This window comes from Strongylocentrotus purpuratus, unplaced genomic scaffold, assembly GCF_000002235.5.
Source record: "Strongylocentrotus purpuratus isolate Spur 01 unplaced genomic scaffold, Spur_5.0 spur5_scaffold_3, whole genome shotgun sequence".
In the NCBI taxonomy this organism is placed as follows: Eukaryota; Metazoa; Echinodermata; class Echinoidea; order Camarodonta; family Strongylocentrotidae; genus Strongylocentrotus; species Strongylocentrotus purpuratus.
In genome coordinates, this window is record NW_022145609.1 from 37,145,077 (window position 1) to 37,163,814 (window position 18,738).

General features: G+C 35.0%; 1 protein-coding gene across 1 annotated transcript in view; it reads right to left on the reverse strand.

Annotated features, from left to right (window-relative positions):
* The window catches only part of LOC591961 (ceramide glucosyltransferase-B), a 36,434-nt gene that overhangs the window by 6,846 nt on the left and 10,850 nt on the right, over positions 1 to 18,738 (reverse strand). Inside the window, exons 3-7 of the mRNA XM_030995585.1 lie at positions 14,790 to 14,892; positions 8,144 to 8,245; positions 2,207 to 2,319; positions 1,583 to 1,761; positions 217 to 303 (exon numbers count right to left, since the gene is read on the reverse strand). Coding sequence (XP_030851445.1) covers positions 217 to 303; positions 1,583 to 1,761; positions 2,207 to 2,319; positions 8,144 to 8,245; positions 14,790 to 14,892 — 584 coding nt within the window. The remainder of the gene's footprint in view (positions 1 to 216; positions 304 to 1,582; positions 1,762 to 2,206; positions 2,320 to 8,143; positions 8,246 to 14,789; positions 14,893 to 18,738) is intronic.

Below are 18,738 nucleotides of genomic sequence, written 5' to 3' on the forward strand. Positions count from 1 at the left end.
ATGAATGTTTTCTATTATTTTCATAGTTCGTTTTTGCAGTAGTGATATTCTGTTTGATTGTGTTGTTTGTGAGTTACTCCAAGATAGGATCCCGTAGTTAAGAGAAGGAATAATAAGAGTCGAATAAAGGGTTAAAATCACTTTGTGTGGAAAATGTGTTTTTGGCTTATGAATTACACCAATGTTACTTGAGGAACATAACATGTATATCCATACCTGACCATTCTTTTCCTAAATGATGCTAATGACGCACTGCCTGAATTCTGCATTGCAGGAAATAAACTCAGCCTCTGCTTAAATCCACTGCAGAAGAAAAAGAAAATATCAAAGAATGAAAGTCAAATGAATAAATGATTTATATGCACATACTCATCAAAGATAGAGGGAGATGTATCGATAGACTGAGAGAGTGAGTGAGAGAGTTCTAACCGACTAACTGTAAGTTTTCATGGATTATCATGAATTTTCCTCCTGTAAAAAAAATTGAGCATATTCCTTTTTATTTTGCTACATTTTAACATGATTTCACATATAATGATAGAAAATTCTTAGAGAAAATGTTCAAAAGAAAGAAATTCATTGCTAATCTGACAAAAACAGAAAAAGACTGTCATTGGCAAATTCATCTTCTTGAGGTATGCAGGACATCTTATCACACTTTCCAATAGATCTTACAGTAACTACTATCACCACAGATTTATCAATCATATTTTCCTAGGACCCTTATCTATGAGGAAATAGGAAGACAAGAGTGACGAGACAGGCAGCGTGATGTATACCCCTATTTTGCACTTGTCTGGTTTTTGACAGGAAAAGATTGCCTTATAAATCAAGCTTTTTTTTCTCCAATCAGCAAATGCATTGTTTTGCACCTGATCCAAAGTACGATGCTGTGAAACATGTTCTGAGCCTGAGGGCATTTGCTCTTATGTCAATTTCCTATAGTTACCAAATTTCCAAATCCAACCATGGATAAAACCCTCTACAAAACCCTATACACATGGGCCCCTAAACTTAAGTACGGACACCTAGATTATTATCAATTTTTTTTTAAACATAGGGTTCATATATACAGACTGTAAAAAGTTCAACCCGGACCCCCTTCCAAAAAAGTAAGTGTGGAGCATTGCTTTACCTAAATATAATCCTAAAGATAACCCTGAACCTAGCTTAAGACCCATCTTTGATGGAGATAGGTCTGAAGCAATTGTCGCAGAAGCAAATCGTTCGTTCATACGAAGAACATCAAGGAGTTCATCATCTAAATAAGCATTCCTTATTAAGCCAACTGACTGATTAGCCAACAGAAGCAAATGTGGGGTCATCACAAACTACAGAAAGTGAAAAGACAAGAGATGCATACTAGCCTTCAGTCTGATTTGACATTGTTTAATTAAAATACCCCAAAATCTCTTAATAATAATAATACTAATAATATTCCGCTTTCATATAGCGCCCAATACATCAATACAACAATGTGCTGAAGCGCTTTACAGATATATTATTAATCATAATGATGCGATTGAAATAGATGTCCTAAATTAATACAGTCTTTAAAAAAATGAAATTTGTATCCACATACCTTTTTAATACAGCTATACCCATGTAATAGTCCTCAGAAATGTACTTGGCGAATTCTACTAAGCCGCCCGCTTCTTCTAAGATTGATTTTCTAACAATGTTGAGCATTCCTGAGACACAGTTTACTCCAAAAACACATGCCGTTATGTACATCCGGGCATGTGCTCCACCAAAATAAACCTTTGGGAAAGAAATGTTTATAAAAGGGTATTAATAAATTGTACTGTTACATAAACTATACCGATTTGGTATACAAGGTTAAGGTTTCCTTCGTACAGTGGTTTTAAAGTTATTTTCATAATCAACTCCAATTTAGGCCAATGAGGGATACATAATGATAATATTCTGCAAATCAAATGTGGTGTTCCACAAGAATCAGTCTTAGGCCCAGGTCTTCTTGATTTACATGAATACTATGCCATTAGCCACTTTTTTTTCATTGACATGATTAATGTGCCTCATGGTTTTTTTTAACTTCAGGCTCATTACCGACAATTCAAATCTATTCCAAACATTTGTTATCAGGTCAAGTACATGTTAATCACCTTAATATCTAACATTGACGAGAAACCAGCTCTGTCATGGGCCAAAGGATATTATATGAGGTCAAGTACATGTAAATTACCTTATCTAACGTTGACGAGAAACCAGCTCTGTCACGGACGAAAGGCAGGCCATGGACCATGCCCACAGTTGGTGACATCCTTGATACCATTTCAGTTAAAGTATCTGGTGACACTGAAAAATAAAAATATTGACATTTTATTGTTTCTAAATGATTGCATTCACATAGGATTGTCTCTTTGGCTATTCATACTGAGGGCTCTGCAAGTATCAGGGGAAGAAAAAAAACATATTATGTCATACATGTATAACACATAACATTTTAGATGGTTACCATTTCGTGTTTGTTTTTTGTTTTTTTCTTCTTTTTACTTTTTTTCAGTTATGAGTTATGAGTTTTTGATCGATCGGGTGGGTGGTACATGTACGACATTACTTATTATAGGCTCTGTATAAGCTTGGCTTGTTAGAACTCTTGTGAGTAATGTGCCGCGGGATTCCATATCCTTAAAATGCTGGCGAACAGAGCAACAAGACCAAGCTCTGTAATTATTAGGTTCTCTGTCCAGTAGTGCCGTGTTTGTGCCATCTAACTGGATCGACCAAATCAATTGATTCATAATATATGTATATGCAATATTTTTTCCCGTAACATGAGAGTAATTTTAATAGTTTCATACTATTAATTAAATGTATTGTTAACTGTAACTGTATAATTGTTTTAAATGGGGGCACGCTACAAGAGTCCTATCTCGCACCCCGGGGCAACGTGTCTGACACGGCCTGTTGTAGCAACTACTCCGAAGATCAAGATTACAGTAATCTTGATCTAAGGAGACACGAACGAACGAACACATAAATATTGAAAGTGAAAGAAATTAGATTGAATACAATATAAAAGAGACATTTGAGAACTGGTTTAAGTGAGACAAGTTGTGGGATTTCTCATTCTATGTCTTTCTGTAAGAAAGAACAGTAGATATGTCGCCTGGAAAGAATTACCCTTGGAATGCTTTTGTATATATATCAAATTAAGTACCACTAGAAATAGTTTCATAAGTTTGTGTAGTCCCATTGGCCATACATCTATATCTCTGATGACTTTTAGCATGATTCAGTCAACTAATTATCATTTTGATAATTTCCAAATCCTAAAGTTGAATACAGAACCATTCCTACAAACAATCAGGATAACTTCTATACAGTTTCTTTCACATGAGAACTGCATGACCTATACATGTACTCAATATCACCTTTAAACATATCAAATATTAACTTTGTTGCGTAATCTAGAAGATAAGACTGGATTTGTAATTTCCCTATGGGCAATGCTCTTGACCCAACTTGACCGCTATCTCTTGATTAAGCAGGCCTTTTTGTTTACTTTTTGTTTGGTTTTGTGTTCAGGAGTTTTTTGTAAATTATTAACGGGAAATGGAGCCTGCCATTCTATATTTTTCTAAATCTATTTTTAAAGAAACTGTTTGATTTTGTGCACAAATCTATTATGATGTGGTGTAAAAAAAAAGCATGAAATTCAATTCAAAAGATATTCTTTAGCTGTGCAAAAAGGAAATTTCAACATATGCTTTTGCATATTTTGTTTACAACTTGCATTATACAACTGCAATTGGAGAAGAAAAATAATGTTTATAATTACCAACAAATTTAATTTCCTTAGAGAAATATCTCACTAGGGTATTTTTCTTCTCCTTTGTTTGTTAGGGCGGGGGGGGGGGGGTTAAACTTCCTTGACAATGACAAACTGGACAGAATTTTTCATCACAAAAAAATGGTATCCTGGTAAACTATATCTTTACTGTGATTGCATTCTATGCAAATTTGATAGATGTGTCATCCTGATGACAAGCATCAACACTTACGGTAATAGTAAAGGTTTGTCTAATTGCATACAGTGGCCATTAATAAAAATAAAAAAAACTATTATTGAAAGGTGAATGAAATTTTTCATCATTCATATTACATACATGTACATGAAAAATATATTCATATCAAATTATAAAAACTGTTAATTGCCTTTAATAACAGCAGTTTATCAATCACATTTTTAACATGAACTTTGATCGTAAAAGGGCACTGGAATTTGCTGATGACGTCATCCACTGATGTGTTGACTAATGGTACAGGTAAACAGAGGTAATCATTAGTGGGGCTACAAATGATACCAGAATAAGCAGATATAATTGAAATATTCACCATTTGCAGGCCAAAAAATGAAAAGGTTAAATTCCAACGGCATTTGAAAGATAGCACTAATTTTAATAGAACTTCCTTCAAAACGAAGGGGCTTGAAAATGTCTTTTTGTGGGATTTTAGGGATTGCAATAATTTCAGTAAATAGTCTGATTTTCAGACCCGTTTACCGAATGGTGTACGTTTTGTGCTGCGCAAAGATTCAATCAGTTTTATTCTAGCCATTACAAGAAGTGGTTTATTGATGTACACAAATGCTCATTTTATGTGTGTTATTACCAAAGAAAAAGTCAATCAGTCACTCGAAACAATGTCTGACATTGAAGTCTACAAAGTAAACGTTTTTCCATGCACAATTTGAATACTAGAGCACTGCTAACGTTTAAATTCCACAGATAGGACATACATGTATGTGACATATTCTTGATTTCTGCAAAGTTCTACAGAATTTGATGTTGGCTGCAAATGGGAGATACATGAAGTACCTTTATCACATTCAATTGAAATTGCATTGATTTTTAATAATGCACAGGCATTAAAGAGAGTTTGCAGCATATACATGTAAATGTATTCCTTTTTTCTCACTGGGGTTGGAAGATTCTATTTGAGCCCATTGTATGCATAATGCCTTCAAATGTTCCAATAAAACTAAAAACTTAAAGGTATCAATAAAATTGTAAAATTAATTCATGTTGAGCCTATCTCGCTGGTAAATTCAATGATTATTTATAAGAAGATTTCAAGCAGAAATTTCCTCCAAATGTAACGCGAGTTATGCAGAATGGCTTTTAATTACCTAATATGTTTTGGTAGTATACACTTCATTAATTTGCAGCAATGTACAGGTGTATAATGCAATCGTCATTAAACGCAATCATCTCACATGATTAAACCTTTCTTGCTTCAATGGATAATTACAGAAGGGCAAGGTCCATTCAGGTGGACTCCGTTCTCTTGATCCATTGGTTTATCACAAGATTAATGACGTCATAATAGCCCTGTTCATACATTACCGTAAATCTACGTGTATAAGGTGCACCTGTGTATAAGGCGCACCCCTATTTTGGGGGCAAAAAAAAAAAAAAAAAAAAAAAAAAAAAAAAAAAAAAAAAAAAAAAAAAAAAAAAAAAAAAAAAATCGTTTTTTGTTTTGTTGTTGTTGTTGTTTTGTTGCCGAAAACCCATGCGGGGAAGGACCTTCATTTTATATCGAGGTGCAGTTGAAGTTGTGAACTTGTCACAAATAATAGTAACAATGTCGTTGTAGAAGAATGTGTAAGATCATTAATGTAAATTAAAAACAGGTCCATACTCTAAGGCTTCATGATACCAAGTGTCTCACACCAGCCTCATCACATCACCTAGCAGAAGCACTATGTTCTATGCCAAACATCAATAGTCATGCATGATATGAATAGAAAAAAAATTGAGGAATTATTATTATAAACTACATCTATTAGAAAGGCGCACCCCCGACTTTCAAATTTTTTCGGCGGCAAAAAAGTGTGCCTTATACACGGAGATTTACGGTAATACAGCAACGATGCTAGGATCTGTAAACAATTTCCCATAGCCATTTCCCATAGCCATTTCCCATCCCAGAAAGGCAATATACCACAATGCTACAGCAATATCCTGGTATTGCCTAATGCATCCTGTACATTGCAGTACAGTTGGCACTTGCTGCAGTAGATTTGTATTAATGCAAGTCCTCTGAAGTGGTGTTGGTTGATCACATGATACATGACATCACAATAGAAATATGTTGTCATATCTCTGACACATGAAAGATAACCCTCGTGTAATCATATGTAAATACGATAATTCAGATACCCTAATTTAAATACAAACCTATGAACCGGGACCTACATAATACAAGCTTTGCTTTTTAGTAGATCCCCCACTTTATTGATTGATTTATATGATTGTATCCTCTGTTATAACTATTATCATGTACATTATGTTTTCTATATTGTATGTTTAGTTATAATAATTACTAAGTTCATTATGTTCAATTATGTTACCTTTGATAAAGTGAAATAAATGAACTTGAAACTTAAACATGACAGTTACAGAGGCTTGTCCACATACGATGACATCACAATCACATGATACATGACATCACAATAACAGTGTGTTCTCATCTCTCTGTCATATATATACGACAGTTACCGAAGGCTTGTCCACATACGATGCGGTAAAACTAGCTGCAAATGAAATGTAAAGCGTATATACCAATTTATGTCATAAAGAACGGCCTGATTAGTATAATTATGAATCAAGCTTTCTGCTCCACAGCACAACCTGCGATGTGTTGCTGCTCTTCAGCTAATAAATTGATTAATTGATTGATTGATTGGTTATTTTGACCCCATTCCTAAGAAAGCACCGTATACAAGGTATCTACAGTATTGCTATATTTGGCCTTTGTACAGTGTATACCCAAGAGGCTGCCAAATATGAAAATGGAGTTTAAAATGTCGCAATATTCACTATCAGTCAGTGGTAACGTTTATGTTTGTGGCTGTTTGTTGAATATTCAGTGTATCCGCAAAAAGTTGATTCTGTGCAATGTATCGCACATGACGTACATTATCTCTGTTATTTAGCTGCTCTGGGCAAGGACAATATACAAATAATACATAGCAGTGAGGCATTAGTAAGAATTACCCACACGAGGTACCTTTGGAACAGTCTAACAAGCCCGAGGCAATTGCAGAGGGTGTTTGGACTGTTTTGAAGGTATTGAGTGTGGGTAATTTTACTAATGCCCGAACAAAATGATGTGTACCATTTTTTTTATAAGATTATTTTTTATAAATGATGTTTTATAAATGATGTTTTAAAACATGATTTTGATAATGACCGGTCATTACCATTAGATAATGACCGGTTGTTATCCAAATTACGCGTTAGGCAAAATAAATGCCTGGTCATGTGTACGCTTTCAACCAATCATTTGATTAGGATCCACGTCATCATCTTATAAAGCCAGATACCCCTTTCATAGTGCTTCTATCGGAGTCACACTGATGAAAATACCGATAGAATTTGCCTTAAATGTAAACAAAGTTTAAACCACCGCTCTCCCTGCCGTCTCTTTCATACAGCCGGTGAAATTCACTCGTTGTGTCGAGCCCCGGCAGGAAGTGAAGAATTATTGCACAATCGCTTGTGAGCTGCTTGAGCAGGAGAATTTCATCGCCTTTTTCTCTTCTTTTCATCTGCTATTCTATCACCTTTTTCTCTTCTTTTCATCTGCTATTCTATCACCTTTTTCTCTTCTTTTCATCTGCTATTCTATCACCTTTTTCTCTTCTTTTCATCTGCTATTCTATCACCTTTTTCTCTTCTTTTCATCTGCTATTCTATCGCCTTTTTCTCTTCTTTTCATCTGCCATTCTATCGCCTTTTTCTCTTCTTTTCATCTGCTATTCTATCGCCTTTTTTCTCTTCTTTCTTCGGCTATTCTATCTTCTTTTCATCTGCTATTCTATCGCCTTTTTCTCCTCTGAACCTTTCATAGTGGCCTGATTTTCATCGGATGCATCCAATGAAAATCAGGCCACTAAGAAAGGGGTAAATAGAGTCTGAGTCTGTTTCTCGGCAGACAAGATGAAATATTTTGATATTTTCAAGTCTTTTCAAGATTCAGTGCATAGGAATCGCCCAAATGAGCTGCAACATATGTGGCTACTTTGCAGATACAGTGTACATGCAGCACATGTAGCTACGTGTGGCTGGTATGAACGTGTTCATCAAATAAAAAATGTATATATCCTTACCTGATATACCGCTATCACTGATCATGATGATGTCATACTTCGATGCCTTGTACCCTGGAAGCATATTGTTGACCTTTGGGTTGATGCCGACCTTTGACCCACCTGCAGATGTGTGAGTAAGGTGTGTGTAAGAGGGGTGAGAAAAAAGGGAAAAAATAATCAGTGATATCATACTTGTGTGAATCATCATACATGCATTGTTTGCTTTTAGCTAGAACACTAGTCAAATTTACATTGCAAATAAAACAATTTGAAGAACCAACAGTTTTTTTTACTACCATTTACAATCCTGGACAAACCCATAAAACACATCAGTGTTTATTGCTCTGGTTATTTGGTGAGTTGTGCGCATGCACGTCTTGTCCCTGCGCCTGGATGCCATCGCACAGAAACGTTGTTCAATACAGTTTAAAGAAGAGTATTCTGGTGAATTTCACATATTTTCTATCTTTAAATACAAGCAGGCCTAAAATAATATAAACTGGGGGTTGTTTCATTAAGCTGTTCGTAAAGTTATGCATGACTTTAAAAACGATTTGTATATGAAAAGCCAAATGGGATGCTCAATCATTATTAACTGCATCAACTAAAGTTGAACTGTGCTGATGTAGATTAACATTCTTATTATAACAAACATTTTTAATGCAAAGTACATTTTTTGCCATAATTTAATTGAGTTTATTGAAAATGTCAGAAAAACTTTGGGCATCCTATCTGGCACTTCATATACAAGTCGTTCGTAAAGTCATGCGTAACTTTACGAACAGCTTAATGAAACACCCACCATGTTTGATTGGTGCCAGAAAGACACAAAACAGTCTTAACCATCCATGCCCAAAGTGCCTGATGCAGGAATGGTGCTGGCAGTGCTTTGTGTGTAATCGCTCATTGTACAAGAGGGGAAAAACACTAAAGATTAAAATAAACAGAGATTTTATTATTAAAGTCGGCTGAAATCATCATCATGTGATCCATTTCGGCAGTCTTGTGACAACAATGCTAGACATCATGTGCTGCACGATCAATCATTGTTGAGCAATGAATAATACAAATCCTTTCTTTGGAACTAAAAAAAGATTATGATGTCACTAGTCATTAAATACCAGTACCAATATGAGACGAGTACTGCACAATGAAAATGCTGTACACACATGTAGGTTATTAAAAAAAATGAACACTACATTTAAATTCTTTAGAGGCAAACATAGACTTTCATATCATTAATACGTACAGTGTATACAAGGTATCAACAATCACTCTACCAGTACCACACAGGTTGCAAGTATCATTTTTGAGGAATGAATTAATCTATATTTTTTCACAAACTGAACATAATATTCTTAATTCTAAAAGTAAAATAGATTTCCATCTCATTTTCCGCATGAAAGACATGGCCCAATGTATAGGCCTACAGGGCCATGTCTAACAAGTAGAATTGATAAGACGCATGCAGATTGCATATAATTCTTAAAATGTAAAAACAGATTTTGATTTTTGATAACACAAGCACAATATACAATGTACATTCATAAACATACGAGTAGACTTCCTTTATAATTTCTCATAATTCTTCATGAACATATATATTCAACAAAACTGTTCTTTGCATTTTCATCATTTTGAACAAAAATAGATTTCTACATTTTATCCCTATGTACAGTTTTGTACAAACTACAAATGGCTTTTTAAAGTCATATATTGCCTTTCACAAGACATAAAACAAGTCCATGTTACATTCAATTCATCCATAAAACCATTAACCTCAGTGCCTCCTTCATAATGTCTGTTCAGAGCCAGAAGGGTGTTAACTCTGTGCTAAAACATATAGAGTTTATACCATTTTGGCTCCAAACGGACAATATTATAATGTATTTCATTAGACAAGCAAGCTGTGACGATCGGGGACATCTCGATCAGGCAGTGATGAATGGTACTCGTAGGCATGTTTTTACCGTATTTTATGAGACAAATTCAGCAACCTGAGTCGAGCGGGATATCCATCAGACAGTGACAGTATATGTGCATGGTACGGGAAGGCACCTTAGAGGTACTACAGATGAAGCGATGCATCTCATAGCTTTATGGAGGCTCAAAACAGAACACATAATGTGTTTTGTGAGAGAAGTAACGCATGACAATCGGAATAACTCGATTGATCAGCCCGTGACAGTACTTATTTATGGTACTGGTAGGCACCTTTTAGACGCAGATCAAACAGTGTCTTTCATAATACTTATTCATAAATACAATGTAAACATGGGTACCAGACAGTGCCAAGCGTGCACTGCAGTTAATAGCTGAATTACTACTTTTTCATTTATTTCTCTCTCTCTCTCTCTCTCTCTCTCTCTTTAAAACCATCAAAAATATATATCATATGTACATATATAACAGATTTAAGAGAAGTGGTAAATTGTAAAAACTAAAGTGGCTTGCTCAGAATGATTCTCTATGAAAACAAAACAAAATTTAAGCCACATACATGTACATGTACATGTAATTATATCGTAAACATTACAAATTATATTATATTTGTAACTACGAATAGGAAAGAAGAAAGTTAGAGAGAGAAGAGAAGAGAGAAATCACATTTCACTTGGTTTTAATAAAGTCAAAGTGTACACATATTATTCAATTTCAATTAAACAATCCTTATATTTAAATGTTTGATATGTTATGGCCCGGTCCCACTGGCCGATGGACACAAAACGTATGCATAACGGACACAGCGGACGAGCGAAATTTCGGGTGTGGCTCCATCCGTTTTCATCCGCTCCAGAAATGGACAAAATTTGCGAAAATTTGCGAAAACAGAACGGAAAATAACGGACGTGGGTAGTATGTAGCGGGGATGTTAAACGGATGTTCATCGGAAGCCTAGCGGATGAAAGCGGATGGAAGTGGATGACAGATTTGAATACTTTATATACGAGATGCATACGCTTACATCCTTTCTATTTCCGTGCTACTAACGATGTATAGACGTTCCATGTACCTTATCTTTCCTCCCTCTTTCCGTTTTCAGCTGCAGCGGATGTGAGTTGCGAGGATGCCCAGAGGATGCAGAGAGGACAGAGCGGATGTTCAATGGACGATAACGGACATAGAACGTTTGTTGCTCGTATTTGTCGCGGATTTACATCGTACACGGCGGAAGTTCATCCGTTCTAAAAGTTTTGTGCAGTTCAAAACTTTTTGCGCGGATGAAATCACAGTGGACGGATGCTCGATGGATAGAGCGTATGAAACACGTATGCAATAAGTACACAACGGATGCATAGCGTTTTCCAACGGACTGCAAGATTTTTTTACGTTTTACATCCTCTTTGCATCCGTAAGTGCAGTGGGACCGGGCCTTTATATATTTTTTGTTGTTGAATGTCCTCACTCAAATTATTGCAAATAATTGGGCCATGAAAAAGCTCTGGGAAGAAACTATATTTGCTCGAAGTTTCAAAAGTGGTCTTGTGTGTGTAATTGTTTTTTTTACAGACGTGTATCAATCAGATATGAATATTTATGTCTGGGGACCGACTTTTAACGACACCATCTGAAAGACATGAATCAGTTTTTAACCTGTGTTTTTGGCTGAATCAGTTTGTAACATCCATTGTTAGCTGGATTACAGCCGCATGCCACAATGCCCCGTTAAACGCAGGTGGTCTTTATATACAGTGTACACGTTCGTTTTATAGTACGTGTGTTTACATTTCAATGAAAAATCTTTTGCATGGGAAACTGAAAAAGTTTCTATACAGGTGATTTCTAAAGCACGTTTCACTGTAATTAAAGTAGGTGTTTTTATAATGGTTTTGGCCTCTGCTGGCTCCTCCACTCAATATTCAATTTTATTTCACGTACATGTAATACTATTATTTATCAATGTATTTCATTTCATGTACTGTACATGTACATGAACCTCACCCAACTAAAGCTGTTATGAACTTAGTTTACCATTACTGTATTAAGCTGTCTATTAATGTCTTTTTTGTAAATTGATCTCTGTAAACATTTACCAGCGAAAAACAAATTTCTGAATGGACAATAAATACTTAATTTCAATATCAATTGTTGACTCGTAATTGAATACCACAAAGCAATAGTCACTGCGTCTGCAATGCATGCATCGTACTGTAAAAAACTAAAAAATCACACTTGCACAAGTGGAAATAAAAAGGCTCCCATGAAACAAAACAGTAATTTTGAACAATCTGGCTTTTTAAAACAATCCTTTCATGCTGTAACATTGGCATCATACACTGTACATGTGCATGCCCAGTGTACTATCTGTATGTACAAATGTAGCTACAGTGTACATGTACATGTATTTATGACTCTAGGCAAATACTGGTATACTTTTTATTTTTTATGTTACCCCAAGAAATTGCTGAATTGAAGTTTGAACACATCACATGGCCATCCCATTTTGAGAATGATAAATGCTGGTAGGTACATGTAGGCCTACATGAAGATGCTACATGTACATGTATACTCCCGTCATTTGACGAAAGCTACACGTACTGTACAACTGCTTGTCTCATACTGTACAGGTCTGTTACCAACCGCATATAGATTTCGGTTTTATTACAAATATACCGAATAAAAGGTCCAAAGACTAACAATAATTGTCTCACAATGTATCATATAAAAATGCATTAAAAACAGTAGATTTAAAAATTCAGTAATAATCTAAAGTGTACATTGCTCACATTGTATCATATAAAAATGCATTAAAAACAGTTGATTTAAAAATGCATTAAAAACAGTTGATTTAAAAATTCAGTAATAACTTGAATAACTTATATAACTTCAGTAATAACTGTTCAGACTACACAAAATTTATATGAAACTTGTATGTATGGCGTATAAAAAATCACCGTAAAGTGAAAGGAGCATACAGACGAGGAAAAACATCGTATGATAACAAAAGAATGAGCAAATGTTGAAGAGGTCAACTAGCAAGACAGCTGGCCAAGTAACAGTGCATACTCTCGATTATAAACCCATTCAAAACCAGTTACATGTATCCTATTTTCATAAGATACCACGCCCAGACTAGAGCTACCGAGCGGGATCCTGATTCTTTAGCATTGGTTTTGTTTGAAACATTGCTCAAATAATCGTATCGTCATACATTTTGCTATATATTTGTTTATGACGTTTAGACTAGGCCAAATTTAATTACTTATCATAAAGCTATGAGATTCTCTCATTGCTATACCATATATTTCAGAAGTCTGAACACAGAAATTGTGTACCTGAGGACTGTATAGAATTAAAAGCCCTACTGCAGCTTGAATGAGACCAGCAAAGCGAAATCACACATTCGATGTCAGTTTACAATAACTACTAAATTATTCATACCCTTGTAAATTTGAGTTGTTTGTGTGTGTTTTGCGTAACTGACGAATAAATGGTAGACTGGTTGATTTAGCGTTGCATAACACTATTGCATCATATGTGACATCCTTACAAGTGGACATTACATGTAGGATAAAGAACCAATCATATTCCACGAATATTATCCGGTGTATTGAGGTCACCAGACAGAATTTGTATAATCTCTTTCAACTGTGACTGAAGCTGCATCATTCAATGAACAGGTACAATAAAAGATGGACAAATGATTGCGGCCATACTGGACATCTCATTATCTTTCAGACACAAATGATAATTCTTTGCTTCAGACGTCCTTGAGAATATGAAGAATCCCTCCCCTCGGACATAAAAAACCATTTACTCCTTTTCTGGGCCCCTGGCATAAAACTTACCATTGATGGTAACTTTGCCATCAATGGCAACTACCATGGAAACAGGGCTCAACAGCCAATCAAAATCAAAATCAAGATTGTGCACACAGTGTGTGCGGGCAAGCACTGAATCCAATGACCGGGGTAATAGTATATTTGTAAAGCGCTTTTTATAGAGACATTGTATTATAAAGCGCTATATAAAAGCTAAATATTATTATTATTATTTCCATGTCAGTTAGCATTGATGAAATAAAATGCAATATCTTTGTTTACCTTTCTGTTGGAAATGAAATAAATATGAATATAAATATGATGGCAAAGTTATCATCAATGGTAAGTTTTGTAAAACAGGGACCTGGTCATGCAATTGTAATATGAAGGGAAAAGGTTGATCATGTAGCACATCACTGTCAGGTTTGGAAACATCAAAATGATAACAAATTGGCTCAGTCTTGCGAAGAGTCACATGAACTGTACACAGAAATGTCTATACGGGACTACAAAAACATAAGGCATGAAAATTGCATTCTGCAACCTTTAGACGTTACCTGTCATGTGTTGAGTATGAGTGCATTTGAAGAGCCATCCTTTTCAGGGGACATATATATTTCTGTGATACTCTTCCACACTAACATGAAAAGAATGAAAAAGCTCACAAAATATTTGTCACCTTTCCAAGAACTAACTAACCTTCTCTTTACACAATTTTCACATAACATTATATGTCCATGTAAGCCACATAGTTAAAAACAATGGTTAACATCATTATGTTCAGCAGAACGGCACAAGCAAATGGCACAGGCAAATTTCCAAATTGACACATAATTATTAGGAATTCTGCTTCTATTGCCTTTGTGCCAAGCAGATGATATTATTGTTATTTTGGCACTTACCTATAAATAATCTTGCGTCTACATGAGGGTATTTTTCCATGAGCGGCCTAACAACTTTTATAGCCTCGTCCTCTTCGTCTTGTATACAGATGAGCAGTTCAAACTGTTGAGACAGAAAATAAGAAAATAACTTTAAAATATATGTGTAGTCTGAGCAGTGAAAAAATACACGGGGGCTCAGGGCGAAATAGCACCCGATATGCCCAAAAGAGCCCCCTTAAATTTGCATATAGTTCAATGCAAAACAAATTTTAGAATATTATTTTCATGCAGGCAAGTTTGAAAAGTAGCCCCTGAAAAATAAATATTAATTTTTTCCCTGAGTCTGAGGCCCTATTGAGACGGGGCATTTGTTTATCCAAAGGTTCCTTTTTTGAAGGTCTGTAATTCCGAAATGATACACACACGTGTGGGGTTCTGTTTTATTTTCAAAACTTATGAACCCTATTTTTACTTCTGGAATTAGTAACCCTGTATCATTTCCGGAACTTTCCGGAATTTTCAGGAATTCAAAACCTTTACAATTTTTATCCTTTTGAATAATGAACATTTCAGATTAATTATTTTTAAGGAACCTTAGGCAAAACGACATACTGTACAGTGTAACACTGTACAACCAACCGTTTATGGCACAGTCACAGTATTAACTGAAAGAAAACCATTGCTGCAAAATAAAACCCTTTTACATGTAAAAGAATATGTTTCAAAATGCAAACATACAAGTACATGTGTAGGATCTTATTCTTATGTGAACTACATTATGTAATGTACATGTAAGTGTCTTGTGATTCAACAATTATACTAATAACACGCATTCATACTGCACCTACATGTACATGTAATAGAATATTGTGATGCGCACTATGTTTGGTGTGATTATTATTTTTCCAGCAGTGAATAGTTTTAGGGGGTGGCCTAGTGCAACATGACTGAACAAGGCTTAGTGGATAATGCTTCAAGAAAATAACTTATTAAAAATTTAATATTGACTTTCTTCCTATTTTTTTAATTTAAAAAAAAAATATCCTGGATCCTGCATGCATCTTCATATGTAATAACTGAAAACTAATTAAAATATTGACACAAGTAAAGGGAAATGCAGTTTCAAAGAGGAAAATCCTGTTTGATATAAAGTGAAAGGAATTCAAAACAATTGTTAGATATGAAACAAGACTCTGACTCACATAAACATGTACATATAGACTTGATATCTTGTTACAAGTGTTTTTATACATGATATTATTTCCCTGAAGATCTTGTGCATTTGGATGGAAGCCTAATGAATTGTTTTGTAATAAAATATCACTTCAGTAGAAACTAAAAAAATGAAAATATTAAAGCATATCTGCATTGCCAAATACTGTAAAGATTTACATGTACTGTATATGTACGTAAAGTCTAACAGAGATGATAGCTCATAAAACTGTACTGTTATGTATTATGGTGTAATAACAGCATGATGGACAAATTCATCACAGGTTTAATGCTTACTTTTTAGCATCATGTATATTATGTTCAACATATTAGTACAAATCTAAAAAGTAGTTATATGCTTCAATCTAAAACTTTCAACTGCCTAAAAATATTACTGAAAAGCTTCAGGTAAAAATACTATTGTTGAATCTTGAATGCCGATTTTGTAAGTTTGAATTTTCGTTGTATTCCTAATATGTTTTGTAAACATCTTTCATGTACATGTAGAAGGGAGGAACAAAATTCTGTATAATTATCATGATATCATCATGAGTTTGTTTTTAATGTTCTAAATGCACGTTTCCTCCGTATATCTGGCAGAATTGCAGGGTTATTTTACTAAACAATGATGCCAAATTTGCTCTTCACTAGCATAATTGCACAAATTTGTGTACAAAATGTCATGTATGGCTTTCATGTTGAATAGGCGTTTCCTGAATTCAATGGCCTTCTTTTCACCTCAATAAGACATGAAGTTAAAAGCTAAATTGTGATTTATTACCCAAGGCCTACATTAAAGGCTTTTGTAATGATGGGACAGGGATAGTTAAAGATTAACGCTAGATCAATGCCTTAATAAAACGGAGACATCTAGGTCCATTTACACTTTCAGGAGACCATTTTGAAAAACCCATGAAAATTGAAAAACCTGCTCATACCATGTTTTTTTTGGCGAGTAGTGCACATGCACGAGGAGAGTCACGTGATGAATAACCTGTATCTCATCAAATTTGCTTTTACACTGAAAAAAAAATGGTTACAAAAACCACACTCCAGTTGTGGGTCTTTCAATTTTTATTTTTTCTGTCGCATTTGCAACTACGGCCGAAACACTGGATTGTGACAAAAACTGAGAAATACTTTTTTGTTGCAGTGTGAATGAAGCTAATGACAACAGATCATCATCAAGAGCTGCCCATTAGCTGCCCAGGATTTATATTCAGCGTAAACAACCCACGTAAACAACCCACATCCATCATAAAAAAGACTTAACGAGTCAATGGCTGCCCATCCAACGGCTGTGACTCTCGATTACCCCATGCTAGCCACATTCAATCCCACTTAAACTAGAGGGATTTGGAGAGAGCATTAAGTAAATCATTTTTGGTAATGATGGGAATCAGATTGTAAAGGTAACTTGTATGATATCAGCATGCTCTGGCAACCGTCTGATCCGTGGTCATTTCCTACATGTATGTACATGTGCATGTTTAACTTCAACCCTGGACATAACACTACACCAAAACCCTAACCTTAACATTAAACCTAACCTATCACCAACTGCAACCTTAAAGGCATTGTTTAACAATGTTTCCAATTTTACAAATTTGAGATGCATGGCCCTACATGTACAAGCAAACAGTCTTTGACATTTCTAATTCCAATCATAAATATCTTGATACCAGACAGGCGATCAGTTTGTAGAGTCTTGGAATGCCTGACTGACTCAAAGGTTTATAATTATGATTGCAGCATGAGCTACATCCAGGATTTTCTTTAGAATCTGAGGCAAAGATACCTAATCCCTTAAAAAGCTAGTTATGATATGAAGCCGCCTAAAAAAATATTACAAAAATTAATGGATCAATAAATGGCAAATGTGCGCAACAAAGGTCCTACACTTCGCTCTGTGTTATAAGTTACAAACATGTGAAGGGTATTACACTTTACATCAAGATAAAAAACTTGGATGAATACACAGTAGTTTACTGTAGAACATTTGAACAAGGCTTTTAACCCTATATCTTTGATGGATTAAAGCCCAGAGCGAGTGTTGCAAGCACAAATCTAATATCACTTCTGTCACAGAATCAACCAAATTAAAAATTGAAAGTAAAACTGTAGTAGCACCAATCTGGATGGCCACTTGTCTTTAAAGTGACTCGGTAACATTGTCTCAGATCCTGAAACAAAATCCTGGATTTAGCTCATGCTGCACTTTATAAACCTGTTAGGTCAGTCAGGAATCCGAAGACTTTTACAAGTCGATTGCCTGTTTGATTATCAAGATATTTATGATTGGAAATCAAAATTTCAAAATTTGTTTTCCTAACGGTTTTTATAACACTAGTCTATAGGGGAAAATGAGTATGGTAAAACCTTTTTTGAGGCACTTCAGGATCATTTTGAAGCGCAATATTTGTAGGGCTTCATTATTACACCATATCACAGACACTGATAACAAGTACATGTAGGGCCATGCATCTCAGATTTAACATTGATAAATGATGCCTTTAAATAGGCCACTTGTCTGTAAGTACAAGATCCACTTTTACTGCTTCTCATGTGTGGTTAATTTAATATGATTATAGATAGTTAAGTGCAGTAGACAATTGTTTTTGTTCAGCTTTCACTTTCCCTGTATAAATAGCGTATATGATTTATAGTAAACCATTCATCTACAAAGGACTGGCCAAGGACTACTATCAAAAACTCTTTAGTAGCCTTATCCATTACCTTTTAATGTACAGTATGA